Raw genomic sequence first — 13,696 nt, 5'->3', positions numbered from 1 at the left:
TATTGCATATATTGCACATAATATGCAATATCCGGGTTTGATGGGTTCATACATTCGATCAGTCCCAATTTCAATTATGTTGCTCTCTTTACATCTAGGATCGGGTAGGAGCTCACGGATCGAGAATCGGAGTCCCAGATACTTCGAATCATTGATGCTAGGGTTAAGCAAAGCGATCGCTGTCCGATTGTGTGATTAGCTTACATCCGACCGCTCGATCGAGATCAAACTTATAGGACTTGTTTAGTGGACTTTGCTGGACCTATAGGAAATTTCGGTTTGAAAATTAGAGGTCGTGGGCTCGCGAGCTCGGTTGACCAATATGGGAAGTTTGACTGTCCGGTTGACCGTGAGTCTTTCGAGGTCGTTCCACCTTTCAAAAAGCGTTAGTTTGGTCTTAGAAACTCTCCGGTAGTCGTGCACACTTACTCTGAGACCTGAGAACTAAGGTTTTGAGTTAAAGTTTGTTATTGGGTACGCGTGCTAATTAAGCCCGTTTATTTTCTCAAATAGGTATTTTGCTTCACGAATTCCAGAAGAAGAGCTCTCTCTGGATTGAGCAGCGTGGACCTGTTGTGTGTGGACATTGTTTTACATGAGCATTATTTTTCTAATATAGAACTGCATGCATCAATGAGACTTGATTTAGAACTTATTATTAGTTATAAAGTATATGGATTTTGGGTTTCAAATATGGATTTTATCGGATGTGATATGGGATTTTCAGGGATTATTATTACTATTATGATTATTATTAAAGCATATGGTTTGGGTGATATTGGGTTTGTTTGTGAAAATATATTATTGTTTTAATTGTGGAGTATAGTGTTTTATGGGAATTGCATGTGTAAACAAGTTTTGATTATTATTTGAATAATTTTGGGGTCTCGATGGGTTTACAAGATTATTTTATGGGATTATTGGATTATTTTGATTATTTGGAGTTTATGAATATTTTGAGTTATGTAATACGATATATGGGATAATTTGATTTCGATATTTGTGAAGACGAGTCTTAGAACTCGGCTATGTTATTGGAAAGAGTATTGTAAGGGAGATGTGTTTTGGGTTATGGAATATATGCTTTTGAGAGTTGCTATCTATACTATGAATGTATATTTGGGTATTGAGTTATGGACACTATCAATGTCTGGATGTTTACGTATATGGGATTGGGTACATGTGGATTATCTGGAATTTGGGATATGATTATGTATATGAGTTGGGATGTGGAATATGTTATATTGGAGTGCTATTAGCACCACCCTATGTACCTTCCTGGAACAATGATATTGGAAACAGTGGATATGGATATTTGGATATGTCGAAACCCAGGCACCCATGGCGGGGTGTTTCGTAGGCCCTTGGCCAGGTAGTCTGGCGTGTAGGTCTTAGTTTAGTCGCACGAGTATTGAGGATTCTATTGTGCGTGTTTGGGAATTGTTCCAATTATAGGGGAGACTCTACCAAAATTTCAATAGAAGTCGAACTGTTTATCCGTTTAAAATAGGGCTATAGAGCTTTTCAGTAAAGTAGGTCTGGCATCGGGTAGATGTCGAACGTGAAGGAGGGTTCGTCACGGGCACCAAGGGGGAATCCGAGTTGAGTCCTGTCAATTCCAATAAAAGGGTGACATGCTCAGTGAAAAAATGAATTTTGTCCTGGTTTGATTTACCGATGGACTAGGCATTATTCAACCCAAATGTTTTTATCAGAACTTTCCATTCGAATCAGATCGTCACAAAGTATAAAATTAAACAAAAGATTTTCAAACCAAATCAGATTGGTGGTTTGATATGGTCTGTACTCGAATTTTTCCAATTCATATGCCCACTCCTATACATAATAACTGTGAGAGCAAATATTTTCGTCTCCAATTACAAGACGCCACATGGACAAGAAGAATATCCTTTAGGTTAATTAATTGAGCCCATTGATGTGGCCAATTAATTAATACTAAAAATAGGGATAATATCTTAAATATGGGATATATTATCTTTATTTAATAAGATAATATCACCAATTTAGATATTATCATCATCAAATTAGGAGATTTGATCCCAATCAAATCCCTAATAGACTCAACCTCTACAATTTAGGGAAAGAATAAACTCTTTCCTAATAAGAATTTATTCTTTTCAAAACTTTAGCCTTCGAGGCTCCTATAAATACATGGCTTCATTCAACACTCAAGGTAACTCTAAATCCAGCTTTGAAACCTTGCAAAAGCACCTGAAGCTCCTCTCTCCACACGGCTTCAGCCACCCGGTAATCACTCTAGAGAAATCTTCGTACCCTTTTTAGCTATTGTTTCATCTGGATTCAATCGAACTAACTTAGGCATTGGAGGGATGTGGTCTATTTATTCCGGTGTTTTTTTACAGGAATCAAGGAAGCGAGAGAAAGAAGTTCAAAGGGTGAAGAATCTAGAAGTGAATATTCTTTCGAGAGATTATTTTCACAAACAATAACAACATAAATTTTGTTAATCTCTTTATTTATACAACATAATTTTCCTACAAAAGTAAAATCTTATTTTTGGATAAAGAAAAGAAGAACACAAAATATTATTTTCAAAAGCGTCAACTTTTATCATAGGTGGTGGTAGTAAACAAGCATTTTTTGAGTCGAAGACACCAATTTTGACTTTTGCTTTGAAAGGGTAGACAAGTCATTGCAGACAGTGAGGCAAAACTTATGAGATCTTCTAAATGGGCAACTGGAGACTTAAAGGCTGCTATTCGTTGGACGACAACATACATACATTTTATTCACATTTTTCCAACAAATAGACATACGCCCCTTAAACTTCACTAACACTAGGAAACTACTGTTACTTGCTACTACACCAGATTTTACCACATTTGGAGCAGTTGCAATATTGTAATATAGAAAGGGTTGCTATTAAGGACGTGGAGTGGCCTAGTAATTTGCCCTCCCCCTTATCACCCAGCTGTCCGGGGTTCGAAATTCCTCCCGGCCCTTAAAATAGAATATCGTTGTAACTCAAAAGAAAACGTTGTTACCAGAGCACTAAAAGCTTTTACTTCACTCATTAGGGAGTTGAAGAGAAATTAGAATGCAAAGTTTCAAATTTTGAAAGCAACCACTCAAGTTCCCTAAATTTTACTAGCTCCCTAACTTACCTAATCTTGTAGAACAATAGAAAGCTATAATTGACTTGTTTGTCGTGAGTGGTCATGCATTCACATTTACAGTCCCATCCCTACAGCTACAATCTACAACTACAAGGACACCGTATTTTACAAAGCAGAATTCCACCTGCATAACTTTTTTTTAAAAACAAACTATTAAATTTCACTATTTTTTTTTTGGTCATTGGTCTTGAAAAGTTTTCATGTAGAAAAGTTATCCATAGTAAGTATAAAGAAAAATATATTGAAGAGAAAATCGTATTCTCTTACTAAAAACTTTAATTTCCTATATTGTATGTAGTATTTTGTAAAAGATGCACAATAAGATAAAATCTAACTTAATTCCTAAATATAATTTTTGCTCTCATTCCATTAATTTTATGATGCACTTGAGTTGAGACTTATGAACTAAAAGATGGTATGATTAATTATTTAAAACTCAATTGCAATAAATTTATAGTTTAAGTGGTTAAGAGCAATTATTTCTTCACTCGATGTCTTATAATCGACCCCTCTCAAAATCGATTATGTAAAGATAGTTTGAAAACCCGTTACTAATTTAAATGAAGTGAATTAGTTAAGGAAAGAATAAGCCGAAAGGAGTTGGGGCAGTGTGATATTATGTCAAACTTTCGCGGGAGTTATAGTATTTACATAAAATTGAGGAAAAGCTAATGCTTCAAAGCGGTAAAATAAGACAAAAAAGAAATGAAAGAAATTAAAAAAAAAATGGCGATCTTTGAAAGATGGAAAAAGTTGCAGAGAAGAAAAGGACGTATGGAAGAGATTGGGATGATCTGGACGTCACGCTTCTTCTACTCTCTCTCTCCAACCTCTTCAAGAAAATTAATAAAGTTAAAATATTTGCTCAAAATTCAAGGTGGGCCTGTTGAATTTTCCAGTCTTAGAGAGAGAGAGAGAGAAGTGAAGCTATATAATACTATATTACGATCAAAAGGTCAAAGGGACTTGGTATTTATCCTCTTAAAGGTTCTCGGGTTAGGGTTTGTTGGGCTATTCCTTCAATTTTAGCTTCTGGGTTTGTTTAATTTGTGGAAATTCAGTGTCTTGAGTTCTGATTCTTCATCTACTTTGGTGGAGTTGGCCTTGGTTTTACTTCAAACTTGGCGGCTTGTTCATACAGTTTCTACTATTGGTAAGCTTTGGGTTAACTGGGCTATATTGTATTTCTGCTTGTGGGGTTTCTGAAGGTTCAATTTTCCCGTCAGTACGTGGCTTTTGATTGGGGCTTGGGTTCTATTTCTGTATATGTCTTTGTAAAGTTGTAATCTTTCTGGTAATTTGGTAGATAGGAGTTTGTGGTTTAGGAGCTTCTGAGTGGTCTGTTTTAGTTAATTTTTTGAAGGGGGTTGTTCAAGGGTGTCTTTGGCTTTGGGATCAGGTGGTTCTGGTGGTTTGTGGTGGTGGTGGTGGTGATGATGATGTTGATCCATGGGCAGTAGAACAGTTAAAACTGGTGCAAATGACGGTAATAAAGTCGTGACCGAGATGCCGAGCTTTGTTCCTCCAGTACCCACTTCCAATCCCACGTCAGTAATCTCTCACACTGTAATTGATGTCCACTTATTTTTTCCGTATTTATTTTAGTATTCTTATGTTTTAAGTTTTCATAGGCAGTACAGCTCCTTTGGTTTTGAGTGGTTTGTCTTTTCTAATGGTAATTCTGTCTGAATTAGTTTCCTTGGGCTTTCAGTTAGTTTAGCAGCCGTGCTCTGGCTCTGCCTCTCTGTTACTAGTACATGAATTTAAGTTTTAATGTAGTACAAAAGTTGGTAGCATCCGCCGCTGAAATTAGAATATCTTGCTTTATTTGCTAGTTGGTAGTATCCGGAAAGGAACAGAATTATACGGTTTAACAAGTGGAATGGAACCACAACCACTCAAGTAATGTTAGGTCTTTATCCAAGTCTTCTAAAATGTAACCTGAACAGCGTATAACCTCAGTATCTGAAGTTAATCCATATTTTCCGCACCATTCACAGCTAAATAGAAAGCTATGTTACAAGTTATCTTTGGGAATTTATTGGATTGAAGCTTTAACCACCTCACATTTGGTCAAAGAGCGCACTGATTTTTTGGCATAATTGTATATGAATGGTCTAGATAATGATTTGAGGAAAGGTGGCTATAGCTGTGATTTGTCAGTATATGTAGGATTGAGTAGTTAAACATAAAATACAGCCAACAAAGAGGACTAAAGAAAGAGCAACTAGAAGCTGTTGCTGTATTATGGAGAGGAGGAGTTGTTCCCAATGTCTGTCAAAAAAATGTCTCTCAAAAAAATGTCACTGTTCAATTAAGCAAACCAAGTTACAGTATTTTTTAATATTACTGGAAATTTCCTTCTTGTCGTGGTGGATTATCTTTTATTTAGTATTAATTTTGGGACTGAAGTCTCATTTCCTTTAGTTTATTTTCTACAAGAGTATGATTAGTGATCCCAAAATCCGAAAACAGGACATATGCTATTTAAGATGGCTCTCATGGCTTTTAATTTGTTAACAATTCAATACTGAAATGAAATGTCAAAATTATTGTTGATTTTCAGACAATACAAGTTTCTTTGTTTGTTTGCATTATGAAGAGGTTTCTTATGCTCACATTTGTCACTGAGTGGGCTGTTGGATTATGATTTGTGATGGTACCTTTTTGGCATTACCATTTTGGGTAACGACATGTATTTGATGGTTTGTTGATTGAATTGCATTTGTTCAATTTTGGTACTTATGGTTATAAGGATCTGTTAATCATTCAATCCTGATATGAAATGTCAAAATTATAGTATATTTTCAGACTATACAAGTTCCTTCATCTGGTTGCATTATGATTGAAGATGGTTTTGTAACATTCTCACATTTGTCTCTCAGTGGATAGTTGAATTACAATTTGCAAGTATGCCTTTTATGTCTTACCATAACATAGCTTTAATGGCTTGTTTGTTGAATTGCATCAGTCAATTTTGGTAGTTTTGGTTCTAACCATGTGTGCTTTCAGTGGTACAGAGGGGAGCACCATTCGTTCATCTCGAATTTCAGACTTTGGAACTCTAGAGCAAACTCTTGGTTTTCGCATAGAGGATGCTGTTGACATTGGGAGAAGTATGTAACTAATATCTTGGTGTTTATCAGAAGTAGATTGGAATACTAGCAATTTTTTGTTTTTTTTTTGTTTTTTGTTTTTATATGGATGTTTCTTCAAGTTACTGATTTCATAAATATTTTCTGACGTTTTCCCTGATTCTAAGATTCATTTGCTCCATCTTGAGTAGAATGATTGTTCAGTTTGTACCATATCTTTTAATTTTTCCACGGCTAACCTTTATATTGTCTTTTACTGTCCATACTCAGTAAATAAGGTTATGAATAAGATTTTCTTAGTGCTTTTTCTTGTTAATATGTTCTACTCAACATCTAGATTCTCATTATGACGGCCAATTAACCGAGTTATGCTCCTACTTCATGCTTGAAAATTACTGTTCTATTCGAAATTCTAATCATCATTGGCTTGCTGAAGTGTGACTTTAGAGGCATATCTAACTTCTGGCGTGGGAGTCTGATACAGAAATATGATTCTAATTGTGTTTATGTTTTAATTTTTTTGTGTGAAATGCGAGCGTGTGTGTGTGTGTGTATAGAGAGAGAGAGAGAGAGAGAGAGAGAGAGAGACACACACACACACACACACACACACACACACACACACACACACACACACACACACTTGTAGGGCTCATTCTGTTTTGTATTTCACTGATCCTACAAAAAATAACTTGAATCTGATATCATTTGACCACTAAATTGAATTATTGAAATTTTAGTACTTTCTTGAAGCACTGTGTTAATTGATTTTGTAGGACACAATTAGATGTCGAAACGGTTTCTGATTTGTCTCATTTTTTGCGAGGATGATCTATTTATGTAGACTTAAAAAATAGATGGTTTGGATCATTGAAAAAAAAATTCGTAGGGGACCCTAAAGGGTGTCCCTCAATAGAAGGTGATTGTGTATATATATATATATGCGCAAAAAAGTTTCTGATCATATTTCACTCTTGTTGTATTATGGTATTTACTTGCTTCTGACACCTTTTTCTCATTTGATTACTTTGGATTTCTTAGGTCCTGTATTTAATCAAAATAAATTAAGTAGCCAGGCACTGGGGAGTAGTGATGCCCAATTTGGCTCTTTAAATAAGGTAATTTTTTATCACCCCTCCTAAAGTAAACAAAACAAAAATAAAATAAAATGATTGCAAGACCAATAAGGTTGAATGCATTGTGGAATCCAGTTCCTTGCATCTTTAGATATAAACTTATCTGTTTGTATTGTGGGATCTCAGCTGTTGCCACTGCAAAAAGAGGCGCAACAAAATTTGCCTTCTGTATCTCGTAGCAATCACGAGAACTGGGGGGAGTCCAGTATGGCAGATGGAAGCCCTAGGACTGATACTTCAACAGATGACACAGAAGATAAAAATCAGAGGGTAACATCTCTTGGTTCCAGTTTTCAGTATCCGCTGCTTATAAATTCTGGTTCATCTCATCTTTATTCATATAGTTTTCCTCTAAGAGTGCCTACTTCTTTAGTCATTTTTGTATCCAAGATTCAAAGTGACATATCCCTCATTTTTTCCATATGGAAATTATTGTGCATGTGAGAACATTGTGATTTTCAGCTGTTTTTTGGTGGTGAATTTAATTTTTTTGTTTTTGTGCAGACTGAACTGAATCAAATGACTGGTCTTCTAGTTTCTGATTCGAGTGACAGGTCAAAAGAAAAACCTGGTGATCAAAAGGTTTGATAATTTCAATTGAATATATTATTAAAGTGTTGTCTTGGATGATTATCAACTTACCCTAGTTTGAATCAATGTTTTACAGACACTGCGAAGACTTGCTCAAAATCGTGAAGCCGCCAGGAAGAGCAGATTAAGAAAAAAGGTAGGTCACAATATGTTATGAATTTATTATCTGTTACTCTTTTGCATTGTTGTCATTATTATTAGACTAACTGCGTTTGTAAGTTCAGTGCGCTTATGTGTTAAGTGCAATCTTTCTCTATCTCATTACAAGTCATAGCTACTGTTTTTTGTGGGGAAGTGTCATTATATTCATGTATGCCTTTACATTATTTCCATCGGGTTCTTCTATTCAGGCATATGTACAACAGCTTGAGAGTAGCCGGCTGAAATTAACCCAGCTTGAGCAAGAGCTTCAGCGTGCCCGCCAGCAGGTTGGTTTTCTATGTACATTTTTCATTTGGCCGGGCATGGATGTTTTGTATCATACTAATGTTTTATATGTTGCAGGGAATATTCATTTCAAGCTCTGGAGATCAATCACATTCGATGAGTGGAAATGGTATTTGAACTTATTAATCTCATCTGCCGATTCTTACTTTTTCCTGGACTTAATAACCACAGTTGTGTATATTTTTGTAGCCTGCCTTGAAATGCATATATATGTTTAAGAAGTTTATTTATTTATTTTTTAATAGAAACTTTTTAAAATCAAAGAGATAAACAAAGAAACAAGCAAGTGGATAAGGAATCCACAAGAGCAAAACAGAAGCAAACAGCAACCTCAAGACCAAAACAAACAAAGGAAAAGAGGAGAAAAGCAAACAAAAAGGCCACCCAGGAAAAAAGAAGAGAGCAACACATCACTTCACAACCCCTAACAAATCTCACATAATAGGAGAGACGGCCAAATCCTTAAAAACAGGAGTAACCGAAGCCCATAAGTTCCAAAACACTGCATGCACCAAGCAACCCCATAGAACTTTAGCTTTCTTCCCCCTACCCAGCGCATCAATCTTGTAGGATAACAGCTGAAAGCAGTCTTTAGGAATAACCCAAGCAGCATTAACTTCCTGCAGAAGTGACCACCACACCTTTAAGGAGTAGGGACAGTGAATGAACAGATCATCCGCGCTTTCCCTGTCCATATTGCAAAGAGTGCACCAGTGAGGGGATAAGCACATAAAGGGGCGATGCCTCTGCAAAGTGTCGCAAGTATTTACTTTTCCAATGGCAACCTACCATAGAAGAATTTTCACCCCGGTTTTTGGGGTGGGGGGGTGTTGTCGTCCTAGCCTTCCAAATTTGAGGGTGAGAAGGGAACTCGTCCGCAGAACTATTATCCTGAATGAAGGAACAAAAAGAATGGCACGAGTATAACCCAGAGTGATCCAACTTCCACCTTCTGTTGCCCCTCCTAGAGGGAACCAATCTAGTGCCATCCAGGATAACCAGTAACCTAGTCACGTCATCAATCTCCGTCACAGTAAATTTATTGTTATGTATTCTCTCCATCAGCATGTGTGTAGTAAGTCGATTATTTTTGGTTAGATACTTCTACAGCTTGCTTGTCTTGGATTTTTCTGTTATTTGGCCGTCCCGATCTTTTGCAGTTGGGTCTGAGCATCTGGGGTTAAATGTTTGTCCTGTAGATTTCTCTATGTTCATCGTATTAAATATGGATGTAGTTGCTAACATGATAAATTAGATTATTTCATGTGTTTTGTGTTCACTTTATTGGGGCCAGCAAAGCAAAGATGTATGGATATGTGTGTGTGTGTGTGTATGTATATACATACGTGTGTATATACATACATGTGTGTATAAATGCGTATATAATGAGGTCATATTCTCTTGCCAGACAGTCTGGAAACATAAGATTCGTATGTTGTCAGGCTGGATTTGGACCAGACATTTAAGCAAGAATCAAGCTAATCAATGGTCTAAAATCATATTCTGGAAACGAGCGTTATATTCCTAAACTGCCTGGCATAAGAACACGCCCGTATATTTAACACGTATATTTAATTGTTTTTGTCTTCTGTAGGTGCTCTGGCATTTGATGTGGAATATGCAAGGTGGCTAGAGGAGCACAACAGGCAGATAAATGAGTTGAGGGCTGCTGTTAATTCACATGCGGGTGACACTGAACTTCGTACCGTTATTGACAATGTCATTGCTCACTACGATGACATTTTTAGACTGAAGGGTACTGCAGCAAAAGCTGATGTTTTCCACATCTTGTCAGGAATGTGGAAAACACCAGCTGAAAGGTGTTTCATGTGGATTGGTGGCTTCCGCTCATCTGAGCTCCTTAAGGTGAAAATTAGTTTCAACTCTTCTTTGCTGTGGTTGAGTATTTGATTTCAGTTGTAATGCATTCTAGCAACTTTTCTCTTGATCTTCTTGGAACTTGGAAAAGAAAAAGGTTTTGTCATTTTAGTTTTAGGCGGTGTTTGCATAAATCCTTCTACTAGTATATGAGATGTTATTTTAACATTTTGCTTCCTTGTTTTCTCCAAGTGTGATAATCTCCTGACATGAAACCATTTATTTTGACATTCTGAGTTAGGGCTGTCATGCTGACATGCTGTCTCTCCATAATACGTTATACATGATGGAAATAAGGGAAATGTTGGATGTATATGGGTTCAATTCTGCATTTTCTATGTTGTGAGTCACTTGGCTGTGCCCACATAACCGTATCCATGGAATGAACAATACATTTATTCCTTGATTGCAAGTAATGACAATTCTTGAGTGCTCAAGTTTGAACTTAAAAGAATGTGTCATCAAAATTGATGTTTTATTCTCTTAAAGAAAATGAATAATGACCTACTCAAAATTAAATTTGAATACCATGTGGGCATAATGTATTCGTTCTGTCCTATATTTTTCTAATTGTTTTAGATCTCCGCATTTTAAACTGTATTGGCTTTGGTGCAGCTTCTGGTGAATCAATTGGAACCGTTAACTGAGCAGCAATTGGTGGGTATTTACAACTTGCAGCAGTCATCCCAGCAGGCTGAAGATGCTCTGTCACAAGGGATGGAGGCATTGCAGCAATCCCTTGCTGAAACCTTGGCCAGTGGCTCACCTGGGCCATCAGGATCATCTGGAAATGTAGCAAACTATATGGGTCAAATGGCCATGGCCATGGGAAAGCTAGGGACTCTTGAGGGTTTCCTCCGCCAGGTGAATTCTTGATAGTTGATTCCAGTAGCTTGCTTATGCAGTGTGATCCTAGTGAATTTCGATGATTGCAAGAACTATAGATAAAAACTCAATCATGAATATGCTGGTATTTCTGAATGACGCATCTAGAACTTGCATGTAGATATTATGGTGCTGGAACTTGTGGGTGGAATGGAACCAAATTGTTTTTTGTTTCCATAGTTTCCTTAAAAAGAAGAAGAAAAAAGCTCTTGTTTTCTTCAGTTACTTTATTCTTCATTTGTTTTCGTCGGCTGTTCTACCTAAGTTTCATCATTACAATATCTAGTCTCTCTTTATTCTTTTGGAAACACTAGAAAACTGTTGCCCTCTTGAGTCTGTAGTCTCTGGATAAAAAAAAAAAAAAAAAAAACCTAGAGTCCTATTATTGAAGGCAATAACAATTTTTTGTTTCAAAAAGTTTGTTTCGTGGAAGACGTGCAGCAGAAATGGTTCAAAAATTTGGGGACTTGGCTCGAGTATAGATTGCTATGCCCGTTTGAAAATTCTTGCTTCTTTAATCTTGTCTTGGGGACTTGACTTCCCTTAAAAACATCTGAAAATGCCACTAGTTATTTATGTTTCTTTCATGTTTATGCTCTACTAATGTCAATATTTTTGCCTTATTTTCTGTAATCTTATTTTGGTCAATTACCAGGCTGACAATCTTCGCCAACAAACGCTGCAACAAATGCATCGTATACTGACGACCCGACAATCAGCTCGTGCACTGCTTGCAATAAGTGACTATTTTTCGCGTCTTCGAGCCCTGAGTTCTCTTTGGCTTGCCAGGCCCAGAGAGTAAGAGGCATTAGATTCTTTATCTGAAGTTGATCTTTAGGGTCCTACTAGAGCAATTATATGGTTAGATGATAGGACTTCTGCTGTTCTCTGGTCTTCGCGGACCTGGTTGAGGTGCAGTGAAGTTGCATGATTGTTCATAGACTCCATCAAAGTTGTGGTTGTCACATATGGTCATCTAGATGTTGTATTTTATGTCAAAAAACACTAGTATGAATAAATCTGATTATGCAAGTTATTTAATAGAACTGAGAGGGAATAGAATAGTGCTATTGTTGTTGTAGGTTACAGATGTCAATTTGTATACCAAGAAATCAGATGATGTCAGAGTTGAAGGTTTGCATTCGTGTATATACATATGTTGTCTCTCAATGTTATTGGCCTACGGTGTTTCATTGGTTTGCCATTTTGGGTTTTACTGTATAATTTTCATTGGAATAAACTAACAGGTGGAAAATCGTCTCCTTTTACTAAATATGCTTTGGAGTCGCTATAATGAATCGCCGCCTTTTACTCCTACAAGACATATATTCTCTAGTATCAGTACCGGTGGCATGCATACTTCCTTTCTCTTTTTCTTTTGTTTTTTATTTTTTACCATATAACAAGTGAGATTATGGTATGGGAAGGAACATGGAAGTCTGCGTTATTGAATTAGTACGCTGGCTCGTCTGGTAACATTTTTGGAGAATTTTTCAGATAATAATTTTAGAAAATGAGAATGAAAAAACGAGTTTGTATTTTCAGATTCAAGAATGTGTTCGATAACTTAATTGGAAATCAGTTTCATAAAACAAAAACAATGAAAACGTCCTGCACTATTCATGTCTTACAGCAAACGTCTCTTCTTTTTATTTTTTATTTTTAGCTTGATTATCAAAGCTATGGTATCCTCTCCTTGCACATCGCCTAATGGGGCCACGGGTATTGATGGGGTCAATTTCCAGATCTTTGGTGCCTCTCTAATGAAACCTTCTATATTTTTGGGCAATGATTGTGGTCTCTATGGAGGTTGAAGACAGAATTTTCATACAAGCAAAAGCATAGCAATGAAATAGAGAGAGTTCGTTCTAAATCTGCATGTATAAATGAGAACTAAAAATTACGAATTGGAATCCTTGTAAAATAAATCTGCTTGCCCTAAGGAATGGTGTCGATGTGGGAAGGGAGAGAGAAGAATTCCTCTGTTTTTCTATTCGGTAGAAAAATAAGCGGATGTAAACATCTTTTTGGTGTTTTTCAACTTGAAGAGCAAATATTGAAAATATTTTTGTAAATCGTTTTTGCATTTTGCCAAGTGCACCACCGAACAAGTTTTGAGGCGTTTTCTCTTCCAGAAAATGAAAATGGGGGTCTGAAAACATGAACGAATGGGGCTAAGGGTTTAGCAAATTGAAAAATAAAAATAACACATAATTGGAAATGAAAGGTGCTCCATACTTTTCCCATTTCTATCTCATGGACACATAGGATCGAAATATGAGGCTAATGTATAGTGTTGTCCCCCTTAACTATATTATAATTGTTAATTTACATCAGACTTTTTTTTTCATGGTAAATTAATTAAGGATTTAAAACTTTATGAAATTGACCAATTTGGGACTCGCCGTCAATTTTTTGAATTTCATCTAAATTTCTGTCAATATTAAAGGTAAATTCGTAATTTTAGTACAAAAATACTCTATATTAAATAATAATGAAAAGTCAA

General features: G+C 36.2%; 1 protein-coding gene across 4 annotated transcripts; it reads left to right on the top strand.

Annotated features, from left to right (window-relative positions):
• Positions 3,839-12,394, top strand: LOC18770618 (transcription factor HBP-1b(c38)). Of its 4 annotated transcripts, none has more exons than XM_020568217.1 (12): positions 3,883-4,311; positions 4,558-4,705; positions 6,171-6,274; positions 7,295-7,371; positions 7,516-7,659; positions 7,894-7,971; positions 8,057-8,116; positions 8,331-8,408; positions 8,485-8,536; positions 10,022-10,293; positions 10,921-11,169; positions 11,846-12,394. In XM_020568217.1, the coding sequence occupies exons 2-12, from the start codon at positions 4,608-4,610 to the stop codon at positions 11,990-11,992; spliced, it is 1,359 nt and encodes a 452-aa protein (XP_020423806.1). In that variant the 5' UTR covers positions 3,883-4,311; positions 4,558-4,607; the 3' UTR covers positions 11,993-12,394. The 4 variants fall into 4 exon arrangements, with proteins under 4 accessions (XP_020423805.1, XP_020423806.1, XP_020423808.1 ...); XM_020568219.1 differs by having other exon boundaries at positions 4,522-4,705; XM_020568218.1 differs by having other exon boundaries at positions 3,947-4,311; positions 4,508-4,705.

The sequence above is a fragment of the Prunus persica genome, chromosome G7, assembly GCF_000346465.2.
Source record: "Prunus persica cultivar Lovell chromosome G7, Prunus_persica_NCBIv2, whole genome shotgun sequence".
Taxonomy (NCBI): Eukaryota; Viridiplantae; Streptophyta; class Magnoliopsida; order Rosales; family Rosaceae; genus Prunus; species Prunus persica.
The sequence above is the reverse complement of the archived record's forward strand: the minus strand, read 5'-3'. Positions and strand labels throughout refer to the sequence as shown.